This window comes from Malurus melanocephalus, unplaced genomic scaffold (genome assembly GCF_030028575.1).
Source record: "Malurus melanocephalus ecotype Western Australia unplaced genomic scaffold, MMel_1.1 scaffold_107, whole genome shotgun sequence".
Classification (NCBI taxonomy): Eukaryota; Metazoa; Chordata; class Aves; order Passeriformes; family Maluridae; genus Malurus; species Malurus melanocephalus.
The window spans coordinates 489,074-506,884 of NW_026623339.1; the positions used below are offsets into that span (position 1 = coordinate 489,074).

The 17,811-nt window shown below is 36.6% G+C and overlaps 1 protein-coding gene across 2 annotated transcripts in view; it reads right to left on the bottom strand.

Moving 5' to 3' along the window:
• The window catches only part of CTNNA2 (catenin alpha 2), a 447,877-nt gene that overhangs the window by 306,169 nt on the left and 123,897 nt on the right, over positions 1–17,811 (bottom strand). For both annotated transcript variants that reach the window (XM_057369301.1, XM_057369302.1), the window contains exon 7: positions 11,927–12,130. In XM_057369301.1, coding sequence (XP_057225284.1) covers positions 11,927–12,130 — 204 coding nt within the window. The remainder of the gene's footprint in view (positions 1–11,926; positions 12,131–17,811) is intronic.

Below are 17,811 nucleotides of genomic sequence, written 5' to 3' on the forward strand. Positions count from 1 at the left end.
TTTGGGYTGGAAAGGACCTTAAAGCWCATCTAGTTCCAACTCCCTRCCATGAGCAGGGACATCTTCCACTAWCCCAGGTTGCTCCAAGCCCCATCCAGCCTGGCCTGGGGCACTTCCAGAAAAGGGGTACATCATTCTTGCACTATCACCTGTGCAAAATCATTGTACTTTTGCATTTCACATGTATTTCAATACACGGTCAGAAATAAGGCAATGAGTTTAATTTAATTACCTATTGAAACAACATCCAAAAATGGGCAGACTGTCACAGTAACTTCCTACCCACAAGAGTTTCTAGGGACAATCGTATCTAACAGATTCACTATAAATAATAAAAAAAAACCAAACATTAAAAATCAATATAAAACCCTAAGAAGCTGAGTCACCTCAGCCATTTATTTTCTAAGGCAAAATAGTGTGTATAGAGTTCTAGAAGAAGCTGTCCCTCTAGCTCCTGTCTATAAGAAAAGAAATAAAATAAAAAAAGAACAGAAAAGAAAAGCTATTTACCTAAAAATCTAAATCACCCTAATGCAGTTAGACTACTGTGGGCTTGGCCATCTGGCTTAGAGCTCATTAGTAAAGAAATGACCCCTTCACATAAAACACAGTTGGGTCATTCCAACCTAATGAGCCTTCAAGTTTTATTGTTTTGTACACACAAATGCTTGGMTGTAAATCTGCTTAGGAAGTCTGGCCCTACACACTCCAAATCAGGCACATCTTTAATTGATTCACTCACTTCTTTATTTAGTTACAGTGAAAGGACGGAAAAGAAAATAGGAAGGAAACAAAAAGTCTCTATATTTCTGCTTCAAATTGTATTTCAGCAGTATTTCCCTGACACCCATGGGATATGGCTTCATGTCCTTATCCTAWAAGCAGAAATCAAAAGTGCTGCATGAGGCACAAGGATTCATGTTCACCTACCAAAAGAGAAGAATAAGACGTACATTTTCTATCAAATTAATAATTTTATGACAGACATAAACAACAAATGATGCCTCCTCCTACTTCCTTTCTCTTTTTTTTCTGTTTTTCTTTTTTTCTTTTTAATTTATATAGGAAATTTAAAACAAAAAAAAAATTGATGCTTATTCCTATGTATTATTGTGATATGTTAGCCATTACTGATCCCTGTTCTAGCTTAGTAATAAATTATTCACATTAAAGTTTGCCTTGCAAGGCCTTTCATTATTAGACCTATTATTCAGCCTCAAATTATTTAAAAAAATGTGTTTAAAAATAAAATAATGGAGTAAAAAGCTAGTTCAAGTGCTTGAATTTAGTARCTTTTTTAAGATTCTAATAATCTGACTGTGTCTAAGTGGAGAACAAAAAGAAGCTACAAGAAAGGAAGTCATTCATCCAATAAAAATAAAAATTCCACTGAGCAAAATCATCATAAAGTACTTCACAGAGAAAAGAAATACACAAGCAAATGGTTTGGCCATTTGACATCACAGCAGCTTCTGTTCTGCTCTATCAGAAACAAAACCCCACAATTCAATAGTCTCAGGCTATTCCCTGGGCAAATGGACCCACGTTTTGGGAAAGCTGAGTTTTTTGGACTTTTTGTTTCCTTTCCCTCCAAGATGTTAAAATAAAATACAAATAATGTGATTTTCTCCAGTTTTGGGTTTAAGGGGCTCCAGGTAAGGTGGTGATGTCATTCTGTGATTACATCTCTTTCCAACAAGAGCTCATGCAAGGTTTAGTGCAACAGCTGAAGAGCACCAAAGGTTTCATGGCATTAATATGCCTCAGGTTAATTCTACCTTATCAACTCGCTCAGCTTAGCCTTAAAACCCAATTAAAACGTAATTCATCTGATCCCAGGATTCAAGTGCATCCCTGGCAATGCATTTGACAGCCTCATAGTAACTACATTACCACACATCATGCCCTAAGGTAGTTTAGATCATGTCACAAAGTGTTCAGCCACCACCCACTCACAGCTACAGAACTGTATTTCAGGCATTCTCAGTAAATTGAAATGTATAAATTACATTGCAACTTTAATGCATAATTACAGTTATGATGCATCTGTCASTATTGGCACTCACTTTGTGTTGTTCTTTCTTTTTAAATAAATGCAAGTATTGGACAAGGCAGCAGTCAATCTGACAAAGAAATAAAAATTCTCTATAATAAAGGTATTGCAAAAATGTGAGGTCAGTATGTTACCCTAAACTTGAACACAGTTTATAAAGCAGATAAGCTTAAAGCTTTAGTACAGATCCGCAGAATAATTTGGGCTGGATGGGATATTCATGATCATCAAGTTCCAACTTCTTCATATGGGCAGGGAGACAAATGAATTGAAAAATTACAGACAAATTAATTTCACAAAATGCTTCATTTCATTTTGTTGTACCCAAATGCAGGCTAAAATATTGTAAAGAGTTACAATATCTGTTAAAAGGGAAAGATTCTGAAAAAGTTTCCAAATATTGTGAAAATTGAATCAATACTTCAAACTCAAAAAATAACCCAATCCAAAAGGAATATTGCTTATTCTTTCAGCTCAGTCATCTTAAAAAAAAAAAAAAAAAAAAAAAAAAAAAAAAAAAAAAAAAAAAAAAAAGCTAAAAAAAAAAAAAAAAGAAGGAAGAATCCATCCTCCTACTGTTTTACTAAGCAAGTTTTCAGGGAGGTGATTACTGCAGAGATGGTTTTTTGTCTTCCATTTCTCAAGTAAAAATATTAAAAAAGCCAACCCCCCCGTGCTCCCAGCATCTGTCTAATACACAACTCTGAATAAAAGCAACAAGTTACTGTGTCACAAGACATGATGCTCTTGCATTTCTATTGCATTTTGGGAGTTGTAAGATAATTTCCCAGGTCAAATATCAGAGCCCATCAAACACTGATTGTCTCCTTTCCCACTATCATTCATTTGACTGCTGGAGCAACTTCAGAATTAGTCTGTATTACAATGCATATGTTCTYGAGCTCTGCATCATATCCTTACAGCTAAAATAACTTACAAAAAAAAAATACAAGAACTTTTCACCTCATTTCTATTTGACAATTCATCCACTTAATAATAATCTGATTAAAATACATTCTTTTATTTCCAAACAACTTTCTGAATCTATTTGCTCCTAAAGAACCYATAGCTGCTAACAAGGTAACATCATTTCTTTGCGTGCTATTACATTTTCTTGGATTACAGCTGTACAGATCTTTAGTGATGCACAAAACATTTCTGATGTGCAAGCATGCCCTCTTCTGGATATGCAGCAGCATCATTTTGGCTTTAAATTCCCTAAAATACAGTGAATCCCTCCAACAACRACTTGAAAAGCCTTGCTGTCATTTATAAAAACAGCAAGTTTTATGGTGGAAACAGACAAAAATAATCCAAACCAATGCAGGATACATAAACTACAAGTTTGCACACAAATATTTTCTGTACTTTATAGACTACTAATGGCACTGTACATACTGCAGTGACATTACTGATTGGAAAAGAGTTTTGACCTTTCCTGAGGTGAAGTGCATCCTTGACTATCCAAATGTAGATCTAAAGATGTGTCATTTTTGTCTCAGTTTTCAGTGCAACAGGCAAACCAAAGCTATTCAGTATTTGCCTGATTATAGTAACAATTCGGACCAGCTGCTAAGGAGATTTGAATTGTCTTTAAAGAAAATAAATCAGAAAGAGAGAAATTACATGTCTTTGAAAATACAGACATTTTGCACTCCCTTCAACAGTCAAACACTACAATTAAACAACTACTGCAGAATTTTTTCATGTGCAACAGAAGATGTTCTGTARTCTCCAAAGAGGCAAAGATTTCTGATGTGGTTTTCTGAAAGCTCACTAATTGCWGCAGGTCCATGCTTCTTTTATTTGGATTCATTCCCAAAAGTTCTATAAATGCATCGGGAATATTCTTCTTCACATCCAAAAGAATAAAACCCCCCAACAGTGTTAATCTGGATTGTGTAAATATGGAAAGTAAGATTAGGATATCAGAAGAAGGTATACATAGAGCTAATAATCACATTGTTATTGGTATAGTGTAACATGCAYAATAAACTTCTCTCGTATTGATATTGACTTGTAGACACGGAAAAACAACAAATTAATGGYCCATAAATGCTAACTTCAGTACAAAGAAAAAATAGAGAGGTTATGAATCACATTATATGGACAAGATTAATAGAGGACTTTTTTCAGGTGGACAAACAGCTTTAACAACATAATTTGCTGAAAGGGAAGCAGTGCTTTCCAGCATAGCAAAAGCACCAGTGCAGAAGTCATTACTTCTGTAAGAACAAACTTTAGGGGAACAAAAAGTGCAAACAAATAATTAATGCAAAATTAAATCAGTTGAACATGAAAACCATTGCAAGAAAATGCTGKTTTGGGAGGTTGGTATGCTTTGACTTTGGTTGGGTTTTTTTTTTCTTTTAAAACATGACATTTTTATTTTCTCTGAACACACTAAGTTTAAAATAATCAAACAGTCTGATAAGGCACCAACAGCACAATCAGACCTTTTGTAGGCATACATACATATAAGGGGTAGAACAATGAGGAATAACAAATACATTTGTCAAGAAAGGCAAGTTTTCGGAGTATTGATAAACTTGGGGTYCACTTACTAAACCATTTATTCCCAACCACAGCACATGAGAAATTAACATTATATTTCATAGGAAGGCAGTTTGAYTTGTTGGTCAGAAATAAGAAAAATTCATCAAAATTAAATCCCACACCATCTTGACAGTTGTGCCACTTCATTCTGTCATGTGTTGGTTTTGTCCCAGTTTTCAGTTTAATGGGCAAAKGAAAGCCAAACACTGCAATTACACAATTAATGCAGAATTTTTTTTTAATGTGGAAATGGCAAGGCATTCAAACTTTAATGAATTATGATTGACATGACCTCAATTTTAATGCTAGAGTAACACCAGCCCAGGCAGACTAAGCCCTACAGGAACCGAGAAAATCAGGTTTGGATTTACTGTCAGTCTAGAAMATTTCCATGCTAATTTGGAGGAAAGTATCTTGTTAGAAACATCACTCAACYTAATATGCCAATTCAGCCTTAGACTCCATAAACCTCTGTGATTTATTTACATTTTACCATGACATGCAACACTTTTATAATGACATAGCGTGGCCTGCTTATAAAGACAAAGAACAAAAAGGAGGCAAAATGTTCTCTGGTCCATAGCACCAAAGAAAATTCAGYATTGTGGTTCAATCCAGCATTTTCTCTCACAAATATTTGAATCACAGAGTCACAGAATCAKTAGGATGGTTGGTGCTGAACGAGATAAGGAAAGGGGTGAACCCTTCAAGGCAGGAACTGTCTCCTTGTCCTTATCAGTGAACTCAGCTGGGAAAACTCCCAGAACTGGGACATTCACACCACTCTGCTGCTGGAGCAGAGCATAATGGGCCCAGCTGTACTCATGGGATGGGCAGCTCTATCGACTTGGAAAGTGTCAAATTCTCCCAAATTGTCCCTTGATCCACCACATTCATCATCCACAACATCACAGCATCCAGCTGAAACTCCTGGCCCCAGAGGAGGTACCTGGGAGTTCTTACCTGAATCTGAGTGAATATAAACCCAACAGATGTTGTGCTGCAGGGATTTCTTCCATCACCTGATGGGTCCAGTTTGTGACCATAGTTTTGACCAACTGACATCAAAAYTGCAATGACAAAGTTTCATCGTGGGGCCCGTGGGTGGTGACATTTCTCTATTCTTATCCTTTCCTCCACTTCATTTAGTGATATTTTTATGGTTTTATATTRCTATTTCCTAAAAATWACAACCAAAATGCCTACATATCTGTTCTCCTCTGCAACCAAATTGTTCTAAAATAAACCCTACATGTATAWATTTACAAAAGACATCATATATTTACCAAAAAAAACCACTAATTCAGGGTCGTTTCACTCTAATCCACCCCCAGGGATTTATTAACAAGAACCTGGGTTACCCTCACCTTTCAGAGTGGATTGTAACAGGTACTTGTAAAATTACTTCAGTAAATTTTAAAATCTGATTATCCAAACAGATGCAACACCACAGGGCTGTATAAATGCACAGACACCAGAACCTGAAGGGTAAATTGTTAGGATATTTGTCAATTCCARGCCATGAAATCTCATTTTCTCTGAACTTTTTTATTTCTTTCTGATGGCAAAGGCCAGCRCAGTTCTCTGGATCTGACAGGACAAACATAGCAAGCTCTGAATATGGAATTACAAAACCAGGAAATTCAGGAATGAAAAAAATACATCAAAACTAACCTGTGCAATTGTAAATTATGCAGCATTTCTGTAAATCTACTGAAAAATAATGGACATGCCTTATGAGGAGGGCCTGACATCATCAAAACAGAAAAGACAGAAGGTTCCTGAAAAGGTGTGTGAAGTCACAGTGCAGGTCGCATACCTAGACAATGATCTGTGTACAGTTATGAGCAGTCAAGGTACTCAGGAGGGAGGCACAAATACAAAAAAAACACCTAAACTGAAGCCAAGAAGCACTGCATAAAACATTTGGGAACATGTCCTATTCTAATTATAACTACTGTGTTTCTACTTATTTCTTTCAAGTATCAAAAGACAAAACTGCTTATATAACCCCTAAAAGAGCCAGGTGAATAGTAAAATAGCTCATCTCCAGCTTGAAATATAGTGGAAAGCTTTAAACAAACCATTGTTCTCTAAAAATTATTTGTCCAGTCATGAATTTGACAATGGCACCGATGGAAACACTGCAGTGCTGAGACAATCAGGCCTGAATCAGTCAATGCTGCTGCTCCAACAGTCAATCTCTTGTCACTCATCCCCAATTGCTCATCTCAGGACAGCTCTGGACATTTCTCTGTCTCATAACAGTAATTTACTGCTCACTGTCACCCAGATTAACCTTACACAAGTCAGCTCCAGAGCTGAAATGTACACAGCAATTATTGCTTATCTCTTAAATATGAATTCAGATGAAGCTGTTAAATGTGACAGCTGGCAGTATCTTGAGAGTTTATAGATTTTTCAGTTGCTATCGTGTTTTTCGTTCTCCAATCAAGCATAATAACCAGCTGTCTGCTAAGGACATTTCATCTCCATGTACTGCAGCATTCTGTTTTTCCTTTGAGCGATTCCAATTTTTTACTGATATATTTGTGAAGAGAAGCTGCCAGCAGACTTTTGCTTTCTCATTTGTTCTTCTGATATTTTGTCGTTTCAATAAATGACATTTTCTTCTCTTTAGGAAACAGGAATAAGAGCCTGTAGCAACTCAASAGTGAGCAAGTRTMAGGGATTGGTAATAATTTTAGAGAACAAGATTTCAAAGAGCAAACATTAAGCAACATTATCCCGATGGTAAAGTAGGGTCTTCCTAGAGCACATTGCACAGGATTGCATCCAGATGGTCCTGGAATAWTTCCAGTGAGGAGAYTCCACAATCTCTCTGGGAAATCTTTTCCAGTGCTCAGATGTGATCCTCAAATCYAAGTATTAAACAATCAGTAGTAATTCAAGGACTCCATAAAGGACTCATCATTCCAGTAGGACAGAGAAATATTATGTGTCCCAAAAAACAATTATAATAAAATAATAAAAAACAAAACCCCAAGCTCCTCTGAAATGTTGACTGGGAGCAGGAACACTGGATGAGAGGGAGAGGAAAGAAGAGAATGCAAGTTGGCTTAATAATGAGCCCAAAGGCTTTAGAAGAGAAAATCATATTTGAACCAGCTGGGAAATGCCTTTTCAAATGCAGATTTGAATTAATGCCAAAGCAATATTGGAGTGATTACAGAGGTCTTTAACACTTATGGCTTACTCACTTGTCAACTGCTTTCCAAATTTATCATTGATACACCCCAGCAACACAACATTCAGTCTGTCTCTGGCACTGAATGTGATGATGTCAGAGGGAATTCAAAGCATCCTTTTTTAAGCATATTTTTCTAAAGATATAATTTCCTCCCTTTCTCATGTTAATCAGACACCAACACAGCAGCACCCTGAGTCTTGCTAGAAATGGTGCCCAGTGCTGGGTYGAGTTTGGCAGTGTCTTTCTGATCCAGCAATTTAAGAGCTGGAACTCCCAGGTTTCTGATATTTTGCTCCCTGGCAATTCAAATCATGAAGGATCCGGGAGAGTAAAGCAGCAGGAAACTAGACCCCAATCAGAGCTAACCATCCGTTAAATAAGGCTTTCATTTGGACAAATGGAAAACAATTGCATTAAGAGCTTCTGTGGAGCTCTATTTAGTTCTTCTCTGTAGGACAGGAGTCTAGAAATGTAATTTTATATTGAAATAAATGTTGGGATTTATGACATATACATAAGAAACTGAAAAATACCCTATCCATTTTCTCTCAGACACTGGGGAAAAAAGTCCTATGACCCAGCAGGCTGAGAACCCGCACACCCTCGTTTCCCTAAAGTAACAGATTTGAAAATTCAGATGAGTTCACAAGAGAAATAATAGATACCATGCTGAGAAAATCCTCTGTCAAAGTTACTGATAAGACAAATGAAGCAAATACATATTTCTGGATTTACAAAACTGTTCACCTCTCATCTCCATAGAAGTTCTTGCACAGAACTCCCAGGGATTTCCTTTGCAGAGAATTTATGTACTGGAAGACTCTGGTCAATGCAATATACTACTCAAATATATAATTATTCATGGAAACTAATGAAGAGCCTAGAGACTAATTTAAAATGTTATTTGACAGGTAGGAAATGGAGCACATCAACATTTATCCAAGGAGAAGGAAGGAGAAACCAAACATATCTCAGCTTTTATAACAGCAAATAATACAACTGCAAAATAAGCACCATTTTACTTACCTAAGTTGAAATCTGCTCTATCCTTCTTTCTATCAATTTTTCCATCTTTTTCTTCAGATGACAACATTTTGAAATAATTTGCTTTTTCTTAAACTCACAGCTCTTAGCCTCAGCTCTTGAAGTTTTGTAAGAAACACCCCTCTGAACCCAAAACTTAGAAGCAGATGAATAAAAAGGAACTATTTTAAGTTGGAAAAGGACTGAACTAACATTGACATTGCCAACACCCCACACTGCATTATCCTTTAAACATAACCACTAAATATTTACTTTGCTGTATGCTCATTTGATCAACATTCATCATCCAAAAAAAAAAAATCATCATTTTTCAGGTACCATCAAACAGAAAAAAACCTAAACCATGAATGCCTGATTAATTTCACAATCGCTAAAGCAAGAACAGAATTGCAGTGGTTTAGAGCTACTCAAGAAGAAGATGTTCAATCATCTTCTGTTGCAAAGATGGTCAATCTTTGCAAATCAACTCTAGATCAGATTTCCAAACATATCACTTTTGGCGTGTGCTAATAAGTTTCACCCTTCTGAAACTCATGCAAGCTTTTAAAAACTTTCCAAGTGAATTTTTTTGTTATATTGAACATGCTTATAATTACTGCAAGGCCAAGAAATCAATCCCCAGATTTCAAGGAAAATAGGTTTAGTACTAAAGCAAATTCTGCCAGKGCAGACCAATGGATGAAATTCAATCTCTCGATAACAGGAGCTGCCTACAAGATGGGAATCTGCTCTCATGTCCTGGCTATGGGGACTCAGTCAATATATCAGAAGAATCTGGAGATATTTCATTTACACCCTGCCCATATCAGATTATAACAGTTGTCATCCCAATGGCTCTTCAGCTTTCCTCGGCAGCATTGATCTGATCTCCAGTATTGATCTGGTTTCTGACAATTATAACTGGAGCTTAAGCAACTGAGACTCAAACAATTTAATGAAGSAAGGAGTCTGGCAATTTGTCCTTTCCTAGAGCAGACATGACATGGAGTGGGGCTCAAAGATACAAGATGATTCATGGAGGATTCAAATGCCTCTGAGGGGTAGATTGAGGAGTCTCTGCTCAAACAAACTCTAGGAYTTTTTAACCTGGTAGCTTAAAATGGTGTCTTCACTTAAAGAACTGGATTGACAACCCCCAATTTACCTGTCTCTATGTACAAAAACCTAAATTTAGGCGTATTAATATGTGAACTTAATCCAATCCCTTGTATTTGCTAAAATCAGTTTGTAAATTATCGTTCTCCATCCCAGTTCTACCATCCCAGATRTGGTAAAATCAGAAGTACTGCATTTTATGTAATTTAAGTATATATTCAGTTTTTGTAATGTTTACTCAATAGGCATTAAAATACCTTACTTAAGTTGACTACATTTCAATATAAAACAGAAAAATAAATTACAGGTGTTGTGCAGCTCAGACTAAGAAGGAAAAAAAAAAAAAAAAAAGAAAAAAGGACACTATTTCAAAAAACATACTTTGGAAATTATAAACGCAGCTGCTCCCACCATTATGCATTTAAATAAAAATGATGAAATTATATCAACAACCTTCCGTGTGGTCATAAATGCCTGCAGGAACTTAAAACTCTCCTCCCTCGATAAATGCAGTCAGAAATAAAATAAGAATGTTTCGGGTCCAAGGGCAAATTGCATCRTTACCAAAATTCTGTGTACTGAAAAAGAGGCACCGCAATAAAATGAGAAACCACCATTCACAAGTTCTCAAAGTTTCTTCGAAAGACCTTTAAGGATTGCACCAGTAACGATTCTACAAAGCAGGATTTTGTAGGAAGAAACCCAGCAAGTTCTTTTCCACCACAGCTTCAACACCTGCTATTTAATGCTCTCATTTTTATGACTTCAAAGCCATAACAGCGCAGCACAAACTTCACCTTCATTCAAGCTCTCACAAGAACCTGTCAACCATCACTTCAGAAAAACTAAGAAGCAAATAATGCTTTTCAATTCTGCACCATCAAACAGCTATTCCTTGAGGTGACTCTATCATATGGAACAGTATCTTTGAAAAGCAGCATTTAAGTCTGAACTGTAAAATGAAATGACTAAAGGACTGAAGTGTGCAGTGTTAATACTGAACTGCATCACTCTAACAACTGTAACAGTACCAATGAAAATAACAACATTAAAGGTCTATCCTCCAACAGYCTCTTTGGCATTATTTTGATGATTCCAGCAAAACAGGATCAAAATGTGCCATGTGATACTCTGGGAGCAACCAAAGGCAAGAAACAACAAAGTAGAGGATGCTCAGTTTGATACCTCTTATCAAACATTTTCATTTTAAAAGAGGTTGTTAATGATGCTTTGAACTTCTTCACACATCCTGCAAAGCTCACAGAACATTTGAGTTTTAATACACAATGTTGGGTAGAGAGAATTTTCTGGGATAAGCTGTGCACAATATCGGTTATGCACTGCCAGTTAATACCACGTTAAACAATTCAGCACCTCTGGAATTCTACACAGAATGCTGTTTTTAAGATTGTGTGAGCAGCACTAGTGCTGAACTCACTACTCTCATGGCAACTGAGTGTTTCATGGCTCCACCAGTGAGTGAAACCTTCAGTGGTTTAACCCACACATCAAAGAGTCAATGTCTCACAAGAATCTATAGGCAACATCCGAAAAATCAAACACAATAACCATCCTACATGGACAAGCATGCTGAAAATTAACAGYATTCATCTTCARTGAGAAAATAATTCTCRGGCCCTTYKGMWTTKCMWTWMYYMMCMMYKKTTTYYTWWAAAAAAAAAWAAAATTATACCTCTATAGGAATACTTGCTGCTATTTGTTACATCAAAAGAAATTGTAACACAAAATTCATGGGGAGCACGGAGCTCCTTRGCAGGTACAACACCTTCTGATTGTACCAAACTCTCGTTAAACATTTGCAACGCGTGAAAAAGTTCAACAACTCAACCAGCATCACCTCCATGCTCGGCACAAAGGCACAGTACTATTTTTGTGAAACACCAAAGTGGCAGCTGAAGCCTCAGGGAGGCTGAGCACCTCATGAGCGAGCAGCGAGCGTGACTTACGTTGTTCATGTACTCGGAGAGCAGGTCCTGCAGCGCCTGGCGCACGGCGTTGCACTCGGCCACGATGCGCTCGCGCCGGTCGTCGCGCGTGCACGAGGAGTCGGCCATGAGCGCCGCCCCGCTGATGATGCTCTCCAAACGCTCCTCCAGCGACGGCCGGAACCGCGCCTCGCTGAACGTCATCGGGTCGAGGATGATCTTGTTCTGGAAGGAAAAGGAAAATGGGAGAATCATTAGTGTTCCTGGGTCTTGGGCATTTTTTGCGGTGTCACTTATTGCAGTGCCTTCTGTAGAAGGATCTCAGTCAGGTGAATCTCTGTTAGACAGGTTTTTGTGGGAASGAGGGCATGAATTGCTGTTACTGAGCAACCCAGACCACAAGATAGAGCAGRRTGAGATAGAAGARGATGGGAAAGAAGAGGACGTGACTACAGAGGTGTAACATGTACCGACTGACCATGAAGAAGAAACATAGTAAGAAGCAAGAACAAAGAGCAATTGAAGAACAATAGGACGATTGAAGAAAGTGCAAAATGCTGAGAACRTTGATTTGAAACTGCAAGGCATGCAAAAACACACTTTTGCAAATATACCAATCATGTGCTGAAATGTAATAGACAGACTGTTAAATTAACCAGTGAATAATTACTAATCATATAGAAAGGCATTACTAATCATATCGAGAAGCTGGCTTATGAAAGTAGATAAAAAGGAGCTTGTATTAGAAATAAACGGATCATGCTCATCATATTGGTGTCTGCGTGACCTTGTGTCCCCGTCAACCAGAAGCCTTCTGAGAGGGTTTTTAGTCTTTCCTGTAAGTAAATTGTCATAGAATACCATGATGGAAGGGGCCTCAAGGATTGTCAAAACTTTCTTTGAAAAATTATCTACAAAATTCCTGAAAAAGTCAACGTTGGATACACACACATATAAATATATATATATATCAAAAAATAATTCTTCACAAACTTGTCCAGAGAAGCTGTGGCTGCCCCTGGACCCCTGGAAGTGTCCAAGGCCAGGCTGGATGGGGCTTGGAGCACCCTGGGATGGTGGAAGATGTTCCTTGCCTATGGCAGACGGTGGAATGAGATGATCCTCACAGTTCTTTCCAACCCAAAACATTCCACGATTCTAAACCAAACTACTCTTCCCTGAATGTTCTGAAAATGTCTTAGCTGTTCAGGAAATTTGTATGCAAGGTGTGAGGTTTTTTTTGTTCCTGAAGACAGAATGGAATATTCTCTGTYCATAATTCCTTCATTTTGATTATTTTTATAAGCAGCCTACACTGCTGAAATGTTACTATATTACCTCAATATTATATGAATTTAAAAATTTGAGGTATTTAAGACTGCAAGAAAATCATTACTAGATAATGACACTTAGACAATAATATGAAACATCTCTGATTTCCATTCTGAAGGGCATTTTTTTAAACTTTTTTTTGCTTCTAATCAGGAAAAAAGTGCTGGATTAGTTAACTAAAAAGAGACAACTACATGAAGACAGTCTAAAAACATCTTTGTCAAATTTCATCTGGTAAGCAAAATATCTTCATTCCACTAGAAAAATAACTTCTTTTCTAAGATTGTTTCCTAATAAAGAAAGGTTAATTCYTAATTTATGATCACTGCCAACCAATTGTGTACTTTATCTACCAAACTTACTACAAAATATCAATTAGGTTTAAACTGCATTGATTCCACTGTTCTCAGTGTAAAACCTTAATCAAATTTATGAGTTTTGAGTCACTGCTGGACTCTATTTTTATCTGCTTTTCTCCTTTTGCAGTTCAAGGTAAGAAACASAAAAGCAATAATCACCTGCTCCCACTCTTGGGCACATTTACAACCCTGTGTAATTCAGGAACCTTTTTTTGAAATCTTGCAAAGTTTCCTAATTACATATGGACTAAAAATGCTCTGTAAACTGTGCATTTGTTTTCTGAGCTTTAGAGAAAATAAATAATGAAATAGGAATGAAAAAGGTAAAAGCATTCTGATTTCTAATAATCACACCTATTTTAAAGCTCGTAAGATTTGTTAATGAACCATTTTAGTTTTCACCATGTTCTGATAACTTTACAATTAGTCTATTTCTTTTAATATCAAGAGCAATCAGCAAGTACAAGCCAAATGATACAAGTAATTTGAAAAGGAAAAAATAAACACCACAAAACCAATAGAGTGTATTGAAATGTAAATTAGAATTTAGGAACATGACACATAATCAACATGTCTTTAGCATTGAAAACTCTGTCTGTTTATCATTAATCAGAAAATGCTCAAATGGATTTATCTGAGGCTAACACCTGATTCCATGTGAATACTTTCTTTTGGTGGGACAAGGCACTTAGGAAAGATCTGATTTCTCAGTAAAACTTCCAATTCACACCCAAACCTCATAACTCTCGTTACTATACTATATGAGAAAGGATCAACTCCTGAGAAATCTGTAACTTCACTGAATCCTCAGCAGTTAAATAGTAATAAACACAAGGAATTTATGAAAATCCATTATTTAATAAAAGAATAAATAGATTAAWTTTAACCAGATAACATATTGTTCCAGCTCCAGGAACTGCTGACTTAGCAGAAAAAAAAATGCTGCATTAGCCAGAATGTGAAATAATATCTCACATGTATCTTCTGGGGTCTGTGTTTCACAGCAGTAAGCAGAGCAGTTTTACAAGCACCTAAATTAGAAATGACTTTTCCAAGAGTTAGGCCTCTGCATATTTATGTAATGGGGCTTTTGAGCCAAAGGATAATGCTCAGGATTTTCAGAAATCAACTGTATCAATTCATTTTCACAGCCTCATATTTCACATGGCAGCAGCCAGACTGCAGTTACACCAAATGAACCATATAAGCAACTTATGGAATTCGTAARRAAAAAAAAAAAAAAAAAATTGAATAAAATCACTGCATGTTTCAGAATCCTAACCAATCCTTCCAAAAATGCTTCCCTTTTACTCCTCTTCCCCGTAGCCACAGGTATAAGGGTCTCTACCTACACAGCAAATTTCAAACAGCACATCTTACACCTCTCAGCAAGTCAGGAGTCACAATTTTCTTGGATGTTCTGGAAGACCCTGCACTCAGTCTTTGAGAGATCCAAGGACCTTCCCAGAATATGGAAATCTGGACGTGCATTTCCTTAGGTATTTGCATATGCAAATGCAGGGGCCTGCACCTGATGAGGAATAACAGCTTTCCTCACTCTAAATTGTAAAAAAAGGAATATATTTCTGGGTTATGTCTAAATAAGGTGAGATCTTTATGATCATCAAAACTTAGCTGATGAAAAATAAAAGCCACTCAGTTGTGCTCAGTAATTTTTTTCATCCATATAGCATAAAACTTTATATTTATAGTTAATTTTGAGGCCTAATTGCTATTAACTATTTGTTTGAGATATCTGTTAATGACAATTCAGGATCTCAGAATAATTTAGGTTGGAACAAACTCCTGAARGTTACATTTTAAACACTACCTTTAAACACAGTTAGCTTTAACATCAAGCCAGGTTGCTCAAGGCTTCATCCAGTTGAGATGAGAATTCCATCCCGGGAGATTTTCCAAACCTCACTGCCTGCTCTTTGAGTGTCAGATCACCTTCACCAGTGATCATGGGTGACTTTTTCCTTACCCATAGTGAGAGGAAATTCTCATTTCTGAGAATTTTCTCAGAATCACCTTGTGCTGGTTGCCTCTCCTCCCAATACCATGAACCTCAGTTTTGCTTAAAATGTGAGAAATAATTGTGTAGTTACTTTCTGATGGCTTTTAATAAATAAATCATAGTCTAGAGGTCTATTTAAAACTCTTTCTCAAATACCTCACAAGGAAAACAGGTTTTGGAGTTTTGGGAAAAAGGAGCCTGGGGATGAGAACCAGCTCCATGAAAGCTCCCTATGTTGAGTTACCAAAGAGACACAATTTTTTGCTTACAAAAAGCATTACTCCTCTTGAAAGAAAAATTTGTTATCAAAATTCAACTTCAGATTAYGTTATTGACACCTATAAAACTCACACACATGTACTAACAAGGGCATAATATCTTCTTGGAAAGAAGAAAAAAATAGTTATCAGGAATCTTTCTAAATAAATTTCTCTAAAAGTCGCAATTTCCCATCACTTCTTAAAAGCCACTTAATGAACGATGCATGTAAATGAACTGGAACATTTTACATTTCTAATTAGTTAACTAACATTAGAGCTATAAATCAAGGACTGATACCCTAATTAAGTTCTTATAATTAAGTGTTTCAAATCACTTTACAAATGTAGATAGATTACTGTAAACATACATCATTTTTGGCTGCAGTTGCTGAAACAAAATCCAAGAAAATTAACTTTAATATAATTGAAGACTTGTTAGAAAACTGTTAAAACTTCTGATAAAATCTGCTCTAAATATAGTTAACTATTTTTTCTTCAAGTCTTTTTTTTTTCCTTAAATTGTATCAAGGTGTGTTTACAGAGTAATTGCAATGTTTTAATAAATATAAAGACTTTCAGAAAATAGATCTCTTCATAATAATTACTGCTATAAGGCAACATTCTCTTGCTCAGAAAGCAATAAAGTCTCTCAAACACTAATAAACTACAGGATACCACTTCTGAAATTTAAAATATTGGATAAATTACTCATACTTCAACTGCAAAATACCGAAAATAGCTACACACCCTATGTAAATGTATCATCAGAGAGCACATAATTATTGAAACTTTATGACATGTATCTGGATTAGAATCTCATTCAACCACACCAAAAAAACTTTGCAGTCATTATTAGAAATATAAAGCCAAGCAAAAGCAAACATTAAATTAATAATTTTAAACAATTTTACAACTCCAAAAGAACTGGAATTACAGTATCATTACCTGCATTTTATAATTTCATTACTTTAGTATGTGCAATTGCCTTATTGCTCATTAACAAGTGGTGATGCCAAAAGTCTTACAGAAAGCAGAAACTCTTAAATTTGAGCAGTTTTTCAGAACCTCTGCCTTGTTTATTTGTTAAACACATATTAATTCAGCTATTTAGAATGTGAAATCTTCAGGGCAGAGACCATTTCCTAACATGGTTCTTAATTACTTGGAATCACATAATCACAGGATGATTAAGGTTGGAAAAGACCTCAAAGATCATCAAGTCCAACCATCAACCCACCATGTTCAGCACAAAATTGTGTCCCCAAGTGCCACATCCACTGGGTTTTTAACACTTCCAGGGACAGCAAATACACAATTGCCCTTAGCACAAGGAAAATCCAATTTTCAAGGTAAATGCCACTGAAAAGTGTGACAGATATTTTAGATAARCGATGCCACAAGCACAAGACAGCATGAAAAACTGCCTTGGTGTAAAAGGCAGCACATGATATACTGAGGGACCCAGTTCTGAGTAACTTGGAGACAAGACTGTATAAATAAGAGTGTTTGATGTATTTCTTTGTCAGAAGTGTCTKTGAGAACAAATGCTGTGTGCTCTCACGTTTGGTTTCTGTACCTTTGTCCGTGTCTCCTGCAGTGCTAACAAGGCTGTTGAGCTCCTGTTCAACAATAAATCAAAATGTTTCTACCTGCCACARTGCTGTGTTACACAGAGACACCATACAGTGGAAATTCAAAGAACAGGGAGAGTGTGACAGTGCAATGCTACACTGCAGCTTCCAATGAGATGCTCTGGAGTGATGAAACAACAGAGAAATAACTCAGAGGAGGCTCCAAGAGAGCTGGAATGGGATTTTGGACAAGGGCATGGAGTGACAGGACCTGGGGAACAGCTTCCCACTGACAAAGCCAGGGTTAGATGGGATATTGGGAAGAAATTYRTAATTGTGAGCCTGTTATTGGTGYCCCATCCCT